Raw genomic sequence first — 13,351 nt, forward strand, 5'->3', positions numbered from 1 at the left:
TGGGTGGCTCAGGCGGTTAAGTGTCTGACTCTTGGCTTCTGGTTGCGTCTTGATCTCGTGGGTCATGTGATCGAGTCCTGTGTCAGGCTCTGCGTTTGGGGCAGGGGTGGGAGGATTCTGCTTGGGATTCTCTCCCTCTGCCACTCCCCACATGCAGGTGAGCACATGCCCTCTCTAAAAAAAGCAAAATTTCCAACTCTGTGTTGTGGTGAAAAGCCTTTTTGAAAAAAGCTAGAGTAGAGAGGTGAGCAGTACTACCCAGAAATAGGCCAACTATATCTCCAGTTCCCCAAATTCAGTAATTTGGTATGCTTTGGTGAGATCTGCTTTTCTCTCTTCACATCACACACACACACACACACACACACACAGAGGCAAGAGAAACAGCATTAACTCTCACATATCAGGGGACAACAGAGAGAAGAAGCCTTACTAGTAACATTTTACTTCCGGGCCTCAGAACATAATCCTGGTGCTGCAGGCCTGTTATTTGCCTCTGTTTATCAGTTTGGAACAATTACCACTGAGCTGTCACAGGACTGGAAGATAGAAATTTATTGGTATTTTAAAAAGTGACAAGATTTCTGTTTCAGTGAACAATCCCAGAAGATACTGTCTTCATTTTAATATAAAATGTTTTAGATCTCTAAACCCAGATAGAAAAAGATCCCCACATATAAAGGATATACAGCTGTACTATGCTTTTTCTCCCCAAATTTGAAATAAAAGATTTGAAGATCCAAAGCTACATTAATGCAAATATCAGTCTGTTGCAAGTATACTTTTTGATTAAATTGGCATACATCAAGTACAATTAGAAAGGTTATTTATAACGAAGAAATACATAATTCTGCATCTTAATGGGAATGACAATTACAGCTGATGGTTGCTAATTAACATTACTTCTTTTGCTTTGGGTGTCAGATATTTCCTGTCTGATCTTTATTGCTGGCAATGGACATACCTAATTCTGGAAGGTACAAAAGGGTTAATTATTAGTAACAGCTGTGCTCACAACAAATTAACTGGCAACCTGACCAGTTCTGGTTTCACCTTGGAGACCAGAGGATCCAGTAGAATCTGTAAACTCTGACCCAGCGTCCTGGCAGGAGAAGTATTTGTTGAACTTTCGCTCAAAGGTGCACTTCCTCACCACTTCCTCACCCCACATGACAGGGAGAAAAGCCCAGGTGATGGGGGTTTGGGAGGCGTTGCCTGTTTTAGGCAAGCAGAAATGCATGGCCCTGTTTGGTTCAGCAGCTCCATCTTCTTGTGCCAATGTGACCACTGTGGTTTCTCTCTTGGACAGCTCAGGGGTGTGTGATCAATGCTGGAGGCCAGAAGTGAATGAAGAGAAAGAAGCGCTGCAGCTCTCAGCACAGAAAACTAGAAAGCCCTCTTTGCTTGTGCTGTAAATTACCTATTTATTTTGTTAGCATGAGATAGATGAATATTTCTGCATATAAAGGTGCCCAGCTAAAATCAGGATAAGTGATATTAATGGCCTATGGTCAGTATTATTGAACCTCCAAAGCCATAAACTTTATGAGTCAATAAATATTACATTTGCAACATAGTTAACATTCCTTTACTGTCTCTAGCACTTATTACACATTGTAACTGCAAGTCTACAATACATTATTCATATTTGGGGTGTCACCAAGTGATGGATTGCTGCGGGAGAGGCTGTCCTTTAAATAAATCAACAAATAAAAATGCAAATGTTAACATTTTCAGCCACAACTTTTCCCATCTTGAATGGGGAATGAAAATTTCACATTATATTGACAGGCAGCAGAGAGAACAATTAACAGCCCACATTGTGAATGAGAAAGATGACTTTGCCACGCCTGGTTTTATCACAGGCATGTGGGACAATATGGGACTCTTCGAGGTGTTAACACTTTTCAGAGAACAAAGGAAAACCTATTTCCCACCACCATCTGTCCCACCACCCCCATCCTGTTTTCTAAGTTTGGAAAATTCTGGGAATATAAGGTGAATAGGCTTTTACTCTTCTCAGTACGTTCAAAGGTTTGTTGGGATGAAGAATAAACAGAGTTTTGTCTTGCATTAAGAGTCTGCATGTAACTGAAAAGTAGTCTATAAAAAATGCCTTTTCAACACTTTGTAATAAGAATAATTCAAATAATCCTGATTCTGAAATCTGGAAAGCAACCACTGTGCCCTCCTGGTAACTGATTTTCATAGTACGGAATCTTTTTTTTCAACTCTGCACTTTGTATAATAAACCTATAATATGCCATCGTACACTTCTAAGGATGAAATCCAGTGTGTTACACTTTGTTTTATTTAGCCAAGTACTCACTATTTATGAAACCTCTGCGAATCTATATTTAGCTGATTTGCAGTATTAAGAACTAACTGATACAGAATCTCTTTTTTAAGGTCCATAAATATGAGTCTTCACAGCAATTCTGACGTGGGCTTGTAAAACTGTACAAAGTTGATATGGTCCATTCAGAAAATGTGTGCTGAGAATGTTCTACAAAACTCTTACTGGGGAAACATTTTATTCTTTTTCATGCTTCTCTCTAAACTGAAATGCAATAATCAAAAACACATTAAAGTAGCGTTAAAGAGCTCGCTTTAATCTTCAATAGGAAAATTCACTAAGACTGAAAATCCAGATCATTTCTCCTCTTCACCCGTAACTTCTCCAGAGGAAGCCCTCAAGGTGACTGGGATGGATCCTCTTTGAGCACAAGCATTCAGCCACAATGCCGAGTGGTCCAAGGAGGGACCCCCCGACCCTCAACATTTCAGAACTGACAACTCAATGTGGGTACTTGGAAAATGCTAATAAGGGCAGCATTAAAAATAAAAGAAAGGTGTAATGGACAAAGAATGTGGTAAACTAGATAAATTTTTTTTTTTTTTTTGGCTTGTGGGTCACCTTCAAAATAAGGAGGTTGTTATTGTCAACTATTATAGTATTTAAGATAATGGGCTTTGGAGTCTGAAAAGCTAGTTCTACGTCTTATTAGCTATGTGACCTTAGGCCAGTCACTCAATCTCTTAGTTTCCTAATTCTGGAAATGAGAATGATAGGAGTACCACTTCCTAAGGCTCTGATGAAGATTAAATCAGACAGTCCATACAAGGGTGGACACACAGTAGGTGCCTAATAGATGGCAGTCATTCCTGTCCTCTGTGTTAGGGTTATTTCCCAAAAGTTCTTTATAATTAAAATTAAGTCTTGAAATCTACATTCATCTGATAAGATGCTGGGAATTTAAGTGCTCAAACAAGCACATTCCCAAGAAAGCTGAAACTAAGCCCATTCGGTGTTGCTGTTTATATAATCAGCCTTAAATGCCTAATAGGTGGGTGGCTTAGTGGATGTGAAAAAATTTTAATAATGTATTTCTTTTCCTGACTCCAGAAAAGTCTGAGCAAATTCTTAACTCTTCAAATGTCTCTGGTATCCGTGAATGTTGACAGTCCTTTAATACTGTAATACAAAACCCACCATAATTTTCAGAATCAATGAATTCAATTAGTTAAACTTAAAGTCCAAGTGTGTAACAATTTTGCGACAAACTGGGAAAAACCTGCTGTGAAGCACATTTTCTGATGAAAGATAGGATTTGCTTTGTGTTTTTCTGGAAATCCTTGCCAATGACCAGTTTCAATTAAGGTGAGGCATGGGTAAAGGAAAGAGCTCCACGCGATCAACCTGGCCAAATCTAGATGCTTCCAAAGAAGGCCTCTCTCTTGAGTAACAGCTCTTAAGAACTGTCAAGACTTTTCCACTCCTTATTAAATGACTCCCTGCCCCCCAAAAGGCTCTTACCTAGAGAATGTTAAACCAAAGAGTCCCTGAGGCTTACCGAGAAGTATCGTGCTGCAGTGCTGATGAGCTTGAGATTCCAAGTTCCTTTTGGCTTCCTATCGTCATAGGAGATGTGGATGCATCTTTTCTAACTCCTGCCACTGTTCCTGTATGAACAATAAAAGGAATTAATTTGGGCATTCAATAAAAGGAAATGGAAAAGTCCATTCTGAGCAATATATTAGACATTCCAAAATCCCTAAGCTTTAAAAGTAAGCTATTTTTTCCCCTCTGAAATGAAACAATGGCAGATGGGAAACTCAGTGGGTTGTTTTGATTTTGTAAAATCAGAGATCTTGTTTAAAAAAAGTACCTCCGTGCAATAACAGACTAGCTACTGATTTTGTTTTTAAACCTGATGGCCTGTCATCTTCCTGCTGGTTTGAGTTTACTGTGAAAATGACCAAGAAGGTAGATTGCTTTATTTTGTTCCCTTTAACCATTCTAAGGAAACATATTTCGTTTCTCTGAGCCCAGCACTTTGTACCTCCAAATCCCCCAAGTTAAACTGCTCTTACCCCTAAAACTTTCAAGGCAGACATAAATCTTGAATGCTTCTTTCAAAGACCTGTACACTGGGCTAAAACAAGTGTCTGATTGGAAAAGATGTTCACCTACCCATTCCAGGGCTGATTTGGTCTCTGTTCTTTTCTAACAAGCAATGTTCAGTTAATAATTATTTTTCTCCTCTGGAGTGCTAAATAAGATGGCATGGGCAGAAAGATTTTTTTGTTTTTGTTTGTTTTCTAATTATTATTTCTAATAACAATAATTTTCTCCTTCTCCTCTTCCTTCCTAATATTACTTCCCAAACAACACAAAACATCCCTGTCTTTTTCTTGCAAGACTGTAAGAATCTCACTCACAATTTTCTTCTGGTTCCTGGAAAACTACAGCCCAGGCTGCTTAAAGAAATTATTTGGGAAGATTTACTCTTTCTTCGAGGGAAGTGTAACTATTCAAATAACATGAAGACAGCTTTGGTGTGTTGCAAATACCAGACCCTCAAGTGCCAAGAATATAGTATTCTATATTCTGGGAATGGTACCCTTTCTCAGTGTTATCAGAGAAAAATCAGACCCAGAGAAAGCAAGAGTCTTCTATGTGCAGAGATTAGCATCAAAACAGTCACCATGATCCTTGGTATTCAAAAGCTATACTCAATACTGTCTGTTCTCTATTATGTATAGACGTAAAAGACTAGCTACCTAAATCCACAATTCAGTCTTCTTTGTATACACAAACCTGTGGGACCCTGAACCCAAACCAGTATATTTTCATACTAGACACAAACTCCATCAGTACATGTGGTGCACCTATCAGTAAATATTTACCAAGTACCTAATGATCGGCAAGGGCTGGGTCAGGATTAAGCTCAGAGTTAGTTTAGGGGACGGTAAAGAAGACGGGACAGTAAGAACATGAGATACTCTGAACAACCTGGTGAAGAATCACAAATAACCCAAGGCAGTATAAGGTGACAACAGCTAACAGATATGGTATGCTTAGTATGTGCCTGGTCCTGCTCTAGGCCTCTGCCATATACCATTTATCTTTTTTTAAAAAAGCTTCATTATAATTTGAATACCATAAAATTTAGCCATCTTAAACTTACCAGCTTGATAAATAGTAGTAAATTTATATAGCTTATGAAAGCATGACCACAACCCAGTCTGCTTGAGATCCTTTCCCTAACCCCTCCCTCTGCTCCTCCTCCGTGTGCATGCTCTCCCTCTCAAATAAATAATTTTTAAAAAATTTCATGGGATTGACTTATTTCTTTTTACAATCTGATTTTAGGATATTTCCTCACTCCCCAAAGTTCCTGTTTTGTTCCTATCCCTCCTCTAGTTCTCTCTCTCTAGTTTTGCTATTTCTAGAATTTAGTTATATTTATTCTCATAAAACTCCTTTGCAATAGATACTATTTTTACATCTCATTTACAGATAGGTAAAATAAGCCATAGGGGACTTACATCACCTGCCCAAGGTCACAAAACTAGTTAAGTGATGGAGACAATATTCATGTCTAGATAATCTGATCCCAGAGTTCTACTTTTAGGCTATTCCCCCATAATAAACAGTACAACAAGTCTGAGAAATTAAGAAGTGGGAGAGATCATGTATGGCTGTAGGATTAAAGAAGATTTGATGCAGGAGATGGTATTTTGATAGGAAGGAATAAGGAGCACGGAATTAGCAAAAGTATTCAATTAAAAACCCTGAGGCTAAATATTTAATATATTCAGGAAATATTTATTGAGCATCATTATGTCCTTGTACCTTGCTAATCACTTTAAATCACTTTATATGCATTATCTCATTATTCCTTCCAACAGTCCTTAAATTATATTATTGCCCTCATTTTATAGATAAGGAAGTAGAAACTGAAAGGTCAAGCAGCATGTCCAGTATCACACAGCTAGTAAGAACGAGGCTGGGTTTTGACTTTGTATTGCAAACTAATCTTAAACACTGTGCTAGTTGGCCCAAAAATAAAACACAGCAGCAACAAACACAATTAAAAAAACCAAGCTGGTCTTTGGAGAGATTACTTCTGTGGCAGACCTTGGAATGGAGTGGGACAGAGAGAACGGAGGCAGGTAAAGCAGCTCATTACATTACTACTACAACTGTCTAGGTAGAGTCCTGGGTGGTGTGAGGAGAAATTAAAATGTGTAAACAGGAGTAGAAACAACTGAGAGGGACTTGTGGGTAAGGTGAGGGAAGAAGATATGCCTGGTGAAAGAATATAATTATCTCTGCAATCACTATTAGAGAAGACTTGAACATTAGTCTTATTTATTCTGTTTTGATCCTTCTATCAAAAGTTTAGTTGGGATAACTGACATTTGATGAGGACAGCTTAAAGAAGGGATTTTAACAGAGGGCCCAGGGACTCCTATGGAATCCATGGATATACTTCATGAACGTGTGACTCCCTCATAACTGTAGGCACAATGTGTCTGCCCATTACTCTTTAAGGAAAGGGGCCATAGCTTTCATCAAACTCTAAAAAGGCATGAGACCCCCAAAAAGTTGAGAATGATTGGTCTAAGACATAGGACAAGCTTATTCCTTTTTCTTAATTCTTTAAGTGCTATTCCTTATTAAGTTTCTGGGAAGTTACATATCAGCTTTTAATTATACTCATTTCTTCTACAAAATTTGATTTCATATTAAGTATACCAACAATTACATACAGTTATGCATATTCATAAAACTACATACCTGTTTACACACACACACACACACACACACACACACACACAAAGACAACATACGCATTTTAAAAATAAAAGTGCACATGGCGCCTGGGTGGCTCAGTTGGTTTAGTGTCTGACTCTTGGTTTCAGCTCAGCTAATGATCTCAGGGTTGTGGGATCAAGCCCCATGTCAGCCGCTGGAAAACTAGTAGATATTATATGCTCAGAGGCTAGAAAACTAGTAGATGTTTTATGTGCCATTTGAGGCCTATTCTATAAAAACCTTCCATGTGTACTCTATACCTTCCTACTTCTTGCTGACCTGTTGTGGCAGGGCCACTTAGTAGATATACTAGCTTTGTGGGCCATTGCGCTTCTGTTGTAACTATTCAACTCTGTTATTGTAGTATGAAAGCATCCACAGACAATACATAAAAAATGGAAATCGCTGTATTCTAATAAAGCTTTAATTACAAAAATAAGCATTGGACGAGATTTGGCCATGAACAAAGTTTGCTGACCTCTATACTCAAGGTGATCTTGGAAGAAACTTCTCGTTTCTTAAGCCGTTGATATTTTTTCTATTTGTTACCGTATTTTAGCCTAGCCAACTAAATATAGCTGCTATGAACATATTTGTAAGTTAATTATTGTGTGTATGAGATTCTCTCTAGTATATATATTTAGAAATGGAATCTCTTGGATATGGGGTATTTGTTCTTTATCTTCAATAAATAATGCAAAACTGTTTTCCAAAGTGGTTGTATAAATTTACACTCTGATCAGCAGACAAGCATTCCTGGTGCTTTAGTCTTGCTAACACAAGAATGATAATGAAAATACAACTTATCATAATTTGTGGGAGGCAGCTTAAAACAATGCTTAGAGAGAAATTTATAGTTTTACATACGTATATTAGAAAAGAAGAAAGATTTAAAATCATTGATCTCAGTTTTCAATTTAAGGAGCTAGGGAAAAAAGAGCTAATTAAACCCAAATTAGTATAAAGTAAATAAAAAAATACGAACAAGGATCAATGGAATAGAAAACAAGCACATAATAGACAAAAATCAACAAAAAGCAAAGGTTTTTTTTTCTTTAAAAAGCCAGTAAAATTGATTACCCCCTAGCAAAGCTGATCAAGAGAGAAAATTAAAAATTATCAATATTAGGAATGAAAGAGGTATATCACTACAGATGTTAAGTGCATTAAAGAAAAGGCATGTTGTAAACAATTTTAAGCCAATAAAATCAACAACTTAGATGAAATGAGCGAATCCTATGAAAAGCAAAATTTAGCAAAATTGAACACAAAAAGAAATGACAAATCTGAGTAGTCCAATATCTGTTAAAGAAAAATAAAATCCAAAGTAAGAAAACCCATACATACACACACCACCACCATCACCATCAACGCTAACAACAAAAGCAACAACTCCAAGCCAGATGTTTCAGTGGTGGATTCCATAAAACATGTAAGGAAGAAACAATACCAATCTTACGCAACCTCTTACAGAATACAGAGGAGAGGGAAAATACTACCTCATTTATTTTTTTTAAATTGGGGTAAAATACACATTTGCCATTTTAGCCATTTTAATGTGTATAGTTTGTTGGTATTAGGTCCATTCACAATGTTGTGCAACCATCACACGACCTAATTCCAGACGTTTTTTATCACTTCAGACAAAAACCCTGTAACAATGAAGCAGTCATTCTCCATTTTCTTCTCCTAAGTCCCTGGGGACCATAAATCTGCTTTGCCTGTTTTGGATATCTCATATCAGTAAAATCATGCAACATATGGCCTTTTGTGTCTTGCTTCCCTCAATTAGCATAATTTCTTCTTTTCTTTTTCAATTTTAAGTAGGCTCCACGCCCAGCAATGGAGTCTAATGCAGGGCTTGAACTCATGACCCTGAGATCAAGAGTTGCACGCTCTGTGGACTGCCAGCCAGACGTGTTTCCCCTTCATTCTACTGATACGTGATTTTTGCACTAGCTGGTTTCTGTGTGTTGAACTACCTTTGCATTCTTGAGCTAAATCCCACTTGGTATGTAATTCTTTTAATATGCTGCTGCATCCAGTTTTATTAGTATTTTATTGAGGAGATTTTCTTCTATATTCACAAGTGATACTGATGTGCAGTTTTCTTTTCTTATAATGTCTTTGTCTGGCTTTGGCATCAGAGTGAGGCCTGGAATAAGTGAAGAAGTGTTTTTGGGGAAGAGTTCCAGAAGGATTTAGGTTAATTCTTTAAATATTTGGTAGAATTCACCAGTGAAGCCATCTGCTTCAAGTCCTGGGTTTGTCTTTTTTGGGGGGTTTTTGATTGATGACTTAATCACTTCACTTGTTTGGGTCTATTCAGATTTCCTATCTTTCTTGCGCCAGTTTTGGTAGTTTGTGTGTTTTTTAGGAATTCATCCATTTCATCTATGTTGTCTAATTTCTTGGCTTTTGATGTGTCTATTGTTTGGCTCAACTATTACTTTTTTACGTCAGGCAGCAGTGGTGTGTTCATTTGGTTTTTAATGTTTATAAGCAATGTCCTACGTATAGTTGCTTCTCTGTCCTGAGAGAGGTTAGGCTTAGGAAAAACCCTGTGTGAATCGTTTAAGGGAATAGACAGGTGAAAAGAGACAAACACGATTCCTTGAGAACAAGATCTATTCTGCTTTCTCTGGGACCAGATGCTCATACTTGGAACTCAGGATGCCATCTTCAAGAATGCTGCCATGCAAGGGTTGGGGATGGGACAAGGCTAACTTAAAATTCCACAAAGTTCTCCTTCTATGTTTCAGTGGCCTTTTTGCTGGCTAAGCATTTGCTTGATTTTTATTAATCTTTCACTATCTTTCAGAGTTCTGATAAGGCTGATTCTGGCAGTTTCGCCAGTATTTTCAGTATTTCTGGGAGTTGAAGGTGGTAGGGGGAGCGCTTTGGAAGTCCCTACTCTGCCATTTTTGCTGACATCCTGACTTATTTATGACACAGCATAACTCTGTTACCAAACCCTGACAAGGTCATTACCAAAGAGATATTACACACCAATATCTCCCAATCAGTGTAATTCATCAAATTAACAGAATTAAAAAAAAAGAAAATGCATGGTCATTTCAGTAGGTACACAAAAAAGACCTGATGAGATTCAACACTCACTATGATAAAGGCACTCAGCAAACGAGGAGGGAACTTTCACCTGATAAAGAGCATTTACAAAAAACTTACAGCCAAAATCATACTAAATGGTGGGAACTGCTTTCCCTATGAGATCAGGGCTTCCTTATGGAAGTTCACTTTTACCATTTTATTCTATATTGTAATAGAAGTTCTAGGCAGTATAATGATATAAGAAAAAGATATAAAAAGCAAAAAGACTGGGAAAAAAGTAGTTGTTATGGACGGAATTGTGCTCCCCAACCCTGTCCAAATTCATGTGTTGAAGTCCTAACTTTCACTGTACCTCAGAATGTGACTATATTTGGAGACAGGACATTTAAAGATGTAATTAAAGCTAAATGAGGTCATACAGATGGCTTTTAATCCAATATGATCCTTTGTCTCTAAAGAAGAGAGAGACAGGGGGTGCCTAGGTGGCTCAGTCCCTCAAGCAGTGGACTCTTAGTTTCGGCTTTGGTCAGGATCTCTGGGTTGTGGGATCGAGCCCCGCATTGGGCTTGGAACTCAGTGCAGAGTCTGCTTTAGATTCTCTCTCCCTCCTCCCTCCAGCTCATGCTCTTTCTCTCAAATAAATAAATAAAATCTTAAAAAAAAAGGGGTGGGGCAGGGGGAGAGACACACCAGGGATGTATTCTCATAGAGAAAAGGCCATGTGAGGATACAGAAGGCAGCCATGTGCAAACACAGGAAAGAGGCCTTGGGAGGGAATAACTAGAAAGGAACACTGAGTGAACAACAACAGGAACAACAGAAAAGTACTCGATCTTAATTGTATGGGTGTAGACAATTGTCAAAGTTTATCAAACTGTACATTTGAGACCTATGCAGTTTTACTGTATGTAAATTAAATCTCAATCGGAATAAAATAAAAATTTAAAAACCATACAATTTTTTTGATTCTCAAGGCTGTGCTGTTTTCAAGACCGTACTCTACCGAGTTTTTTGACACTATAATCAGTCAGCATAAAGACTCCGAAGGGACAAGCATGTACACTTCTTAATTATTGTAGATACTGAGATCCAAAGGTCTAACTGATCAGATCTTTATGGCTGGGAAATGGGGCAAAGTCACAGAAAGAGAAATCTATCGATCTATCATGTTATACCAATTCATTCAAGAAATATATAATGAGTACCTACTACATGTTAAGCAATGTTGTTATGGGATGCAACAGTAAACCACATAGTGTTCATATTCTAGTGGGAGAAGATACAAAATATAAAAAATTAGTAAGTTATAAAGTATTTTGAGATACTTCTATTATAGAGAATGGGAAATGTAGTGGTTCTGGTTTAAGGGAAAATATTTCATATACAGCAACTTCAACTCTTAATGCTGGTCTCTTGCATCTGAATTCCTTTTTTTTTTTTTTTAGGATTTTATTTATTTATTTATTTGTCAGAGAGAGAGAGAGAGAGAGAGAGAGAGAGAGCGCACATGCACGCACAAGCAAGCAGAGCTGCAGGCAGAGGCAGAGAGAGAAGCAGGCCCCCTGCTGAATAAGGAGCCCATCGTGGGACTTGATCCCAGCACCCTGGGCTCATGACCTGAGCTGAAGGCAGTGGCTTAACTGGCTGAACCACACAGGCGTTCCTTGAATTCCTTTTTAAAAGGGACTGAGCAGGGGCGTCTGGGTGGCTCAATGGGTTGATCCTCTACCTTCAGCTCAGGTCATGGTCCCGAGGTCCTGGGATCGAGACCCACATCGGGCTCTCTGCTTGGCGGGGAGCCTGCTTCCCCCTCTCTCTCTGCCTGCCTCTCTGCCTACTTGTGATCTCTCTCTGTCAAATAAATAAATAAAATCTTAAAAAAAAAGGGGCGGGACTAAGCAGGACAATTTCATCTACATATCTGGCTTTATGCATAGCACTATACTATTCCTTTCTTCTGTGTCCTGTTGATAAAGGCATCAACTTTTAATAAATCTTTTAGCTCAGAGTTCTCAGAATCAGAAGTAATATCTTGTGATACCTTTTCTAATGATTAAACATACAATGATTATGATATTAATAATAAAAGAAACAAATAAGGGTTCTTTAGAGGCAAAGTGGAACTGCCTTCTAAACTTTGGATACTCCAACTTGTTTATTTCTTTAACATCATCACCTATATTAATCCATCATGGACTACAAAGAACATTTCGTATCATTGCAAGCACAGGCTTATTTAGAGGAACAACTAGGAGTTTCAAGATTATTTCTCATTTCAGATGAGTCTATAATAATCCTCTTCTAGTAAAAGAAAAATGTGTTTCAGAGCCCCTCAGGGGCCGTCAACCAGTGATAGCTGCTGTATATTATATAGCCGAAAAAAGCCCAAAGTCAAAATGGGGGGCATGGTCAATGCCATCAGTTAAATCCAAATTACTTTAGGTTTAGCCTCTCTTGAAGTTTTAAGAAGACTCAGAGATCCATGGAGAAGGAACAAACAGGCATAGCTCTAACTGTAGCAGGGGGCTTTGGGATGGCTTTGCAGCCTCGCTTAGAAATGGACAATGCCAAGTCCTGAGGTCTAACATTTCGATTCTGGAACATGTCTGCTCAGTGTCCTCACGGCCTCTGCTAGTCTGTCAGCATCACAGAGAAAAAAAATGCCCTCAGCTTGGCGGGCTCTTATGAAAGGGAATCGGTGATTGATAAGAAAAGGGTGGTTGGAGGCAAGCTGGGAGAGGGAAATAAAAACAAAAAAACAACCACCGCTGAGTAGGGAGGAAAAAAGGAATGAACAGTGTTGTTTCCAGATTTGTGCCTTTGGCTTAAAAGTTCTTGACTCAAGTTTAGATTTTCCTAAGTAATTTCTCCTGGTTCCACATAGCTCAATAAAGGCAATTAAAATAGAATATACCAAGCATTGATGATTGAAAAACAAATTATATTTTTAGCATGATTCTGACAAAACTGTACACGTTGTTGTGATCTCAAGGTTGTTTCTTTCTTTCTTTTTTTTTTTTTAAATTAACACATAATGTATTATCTGCTTCAGGGGTATGGGTCTGTGAGTCATCAGTCTCACACAATTCATAGCACTCACCATAGCACATACGCTCCCCAATGTCCATCACCCAGCCACCCTATTCCTCCCTTCCACTCCCCACCCCGCCCCCG

The 13,351-nt window shown here is 38.2% G+C and overlaps 1 protein-coding gene across 8 annotated transcripts in view; it reads right to left on the reverse strand.

Annotated features, from left to right (window-relative positions):
- The window catches only part of KIAA1328 (KIAA1328 ortholog), a 321,215-nt gene that overhangs the window by 44,120 nt on the left and 263,744 nt on the right, over positions 1 to 13,351 (reverse strand). For all 8 annotated transcript variants that reach the window (XM_047697425.1, XM_047697424.1, XM_047697431.1 and 5 more), the window contains one exon: positions 3,855 to 3,963. In XM_047697425.1, coding sequence (XP_047553381.1) covers positions 3,855 to 3,963 — 109 coding nt within the window. The remainder of the gene's footprint in view (positions 1 to 3,854; positions 3,964 to 13,351) is intronic.

Source organism: Lutra lutra, chromosome 12 (assembly GCF_902655055.1).
Source record: "Lutra lutra chromosome 12, mLutLut1.2, whole genome shotgun sequence".
Taxonomy (NCBI): Eukaryota; Metazoa; Chordata; class Mammalia; order Carnivora; family Mustelidae; genus Lutra; species Lutra lutra.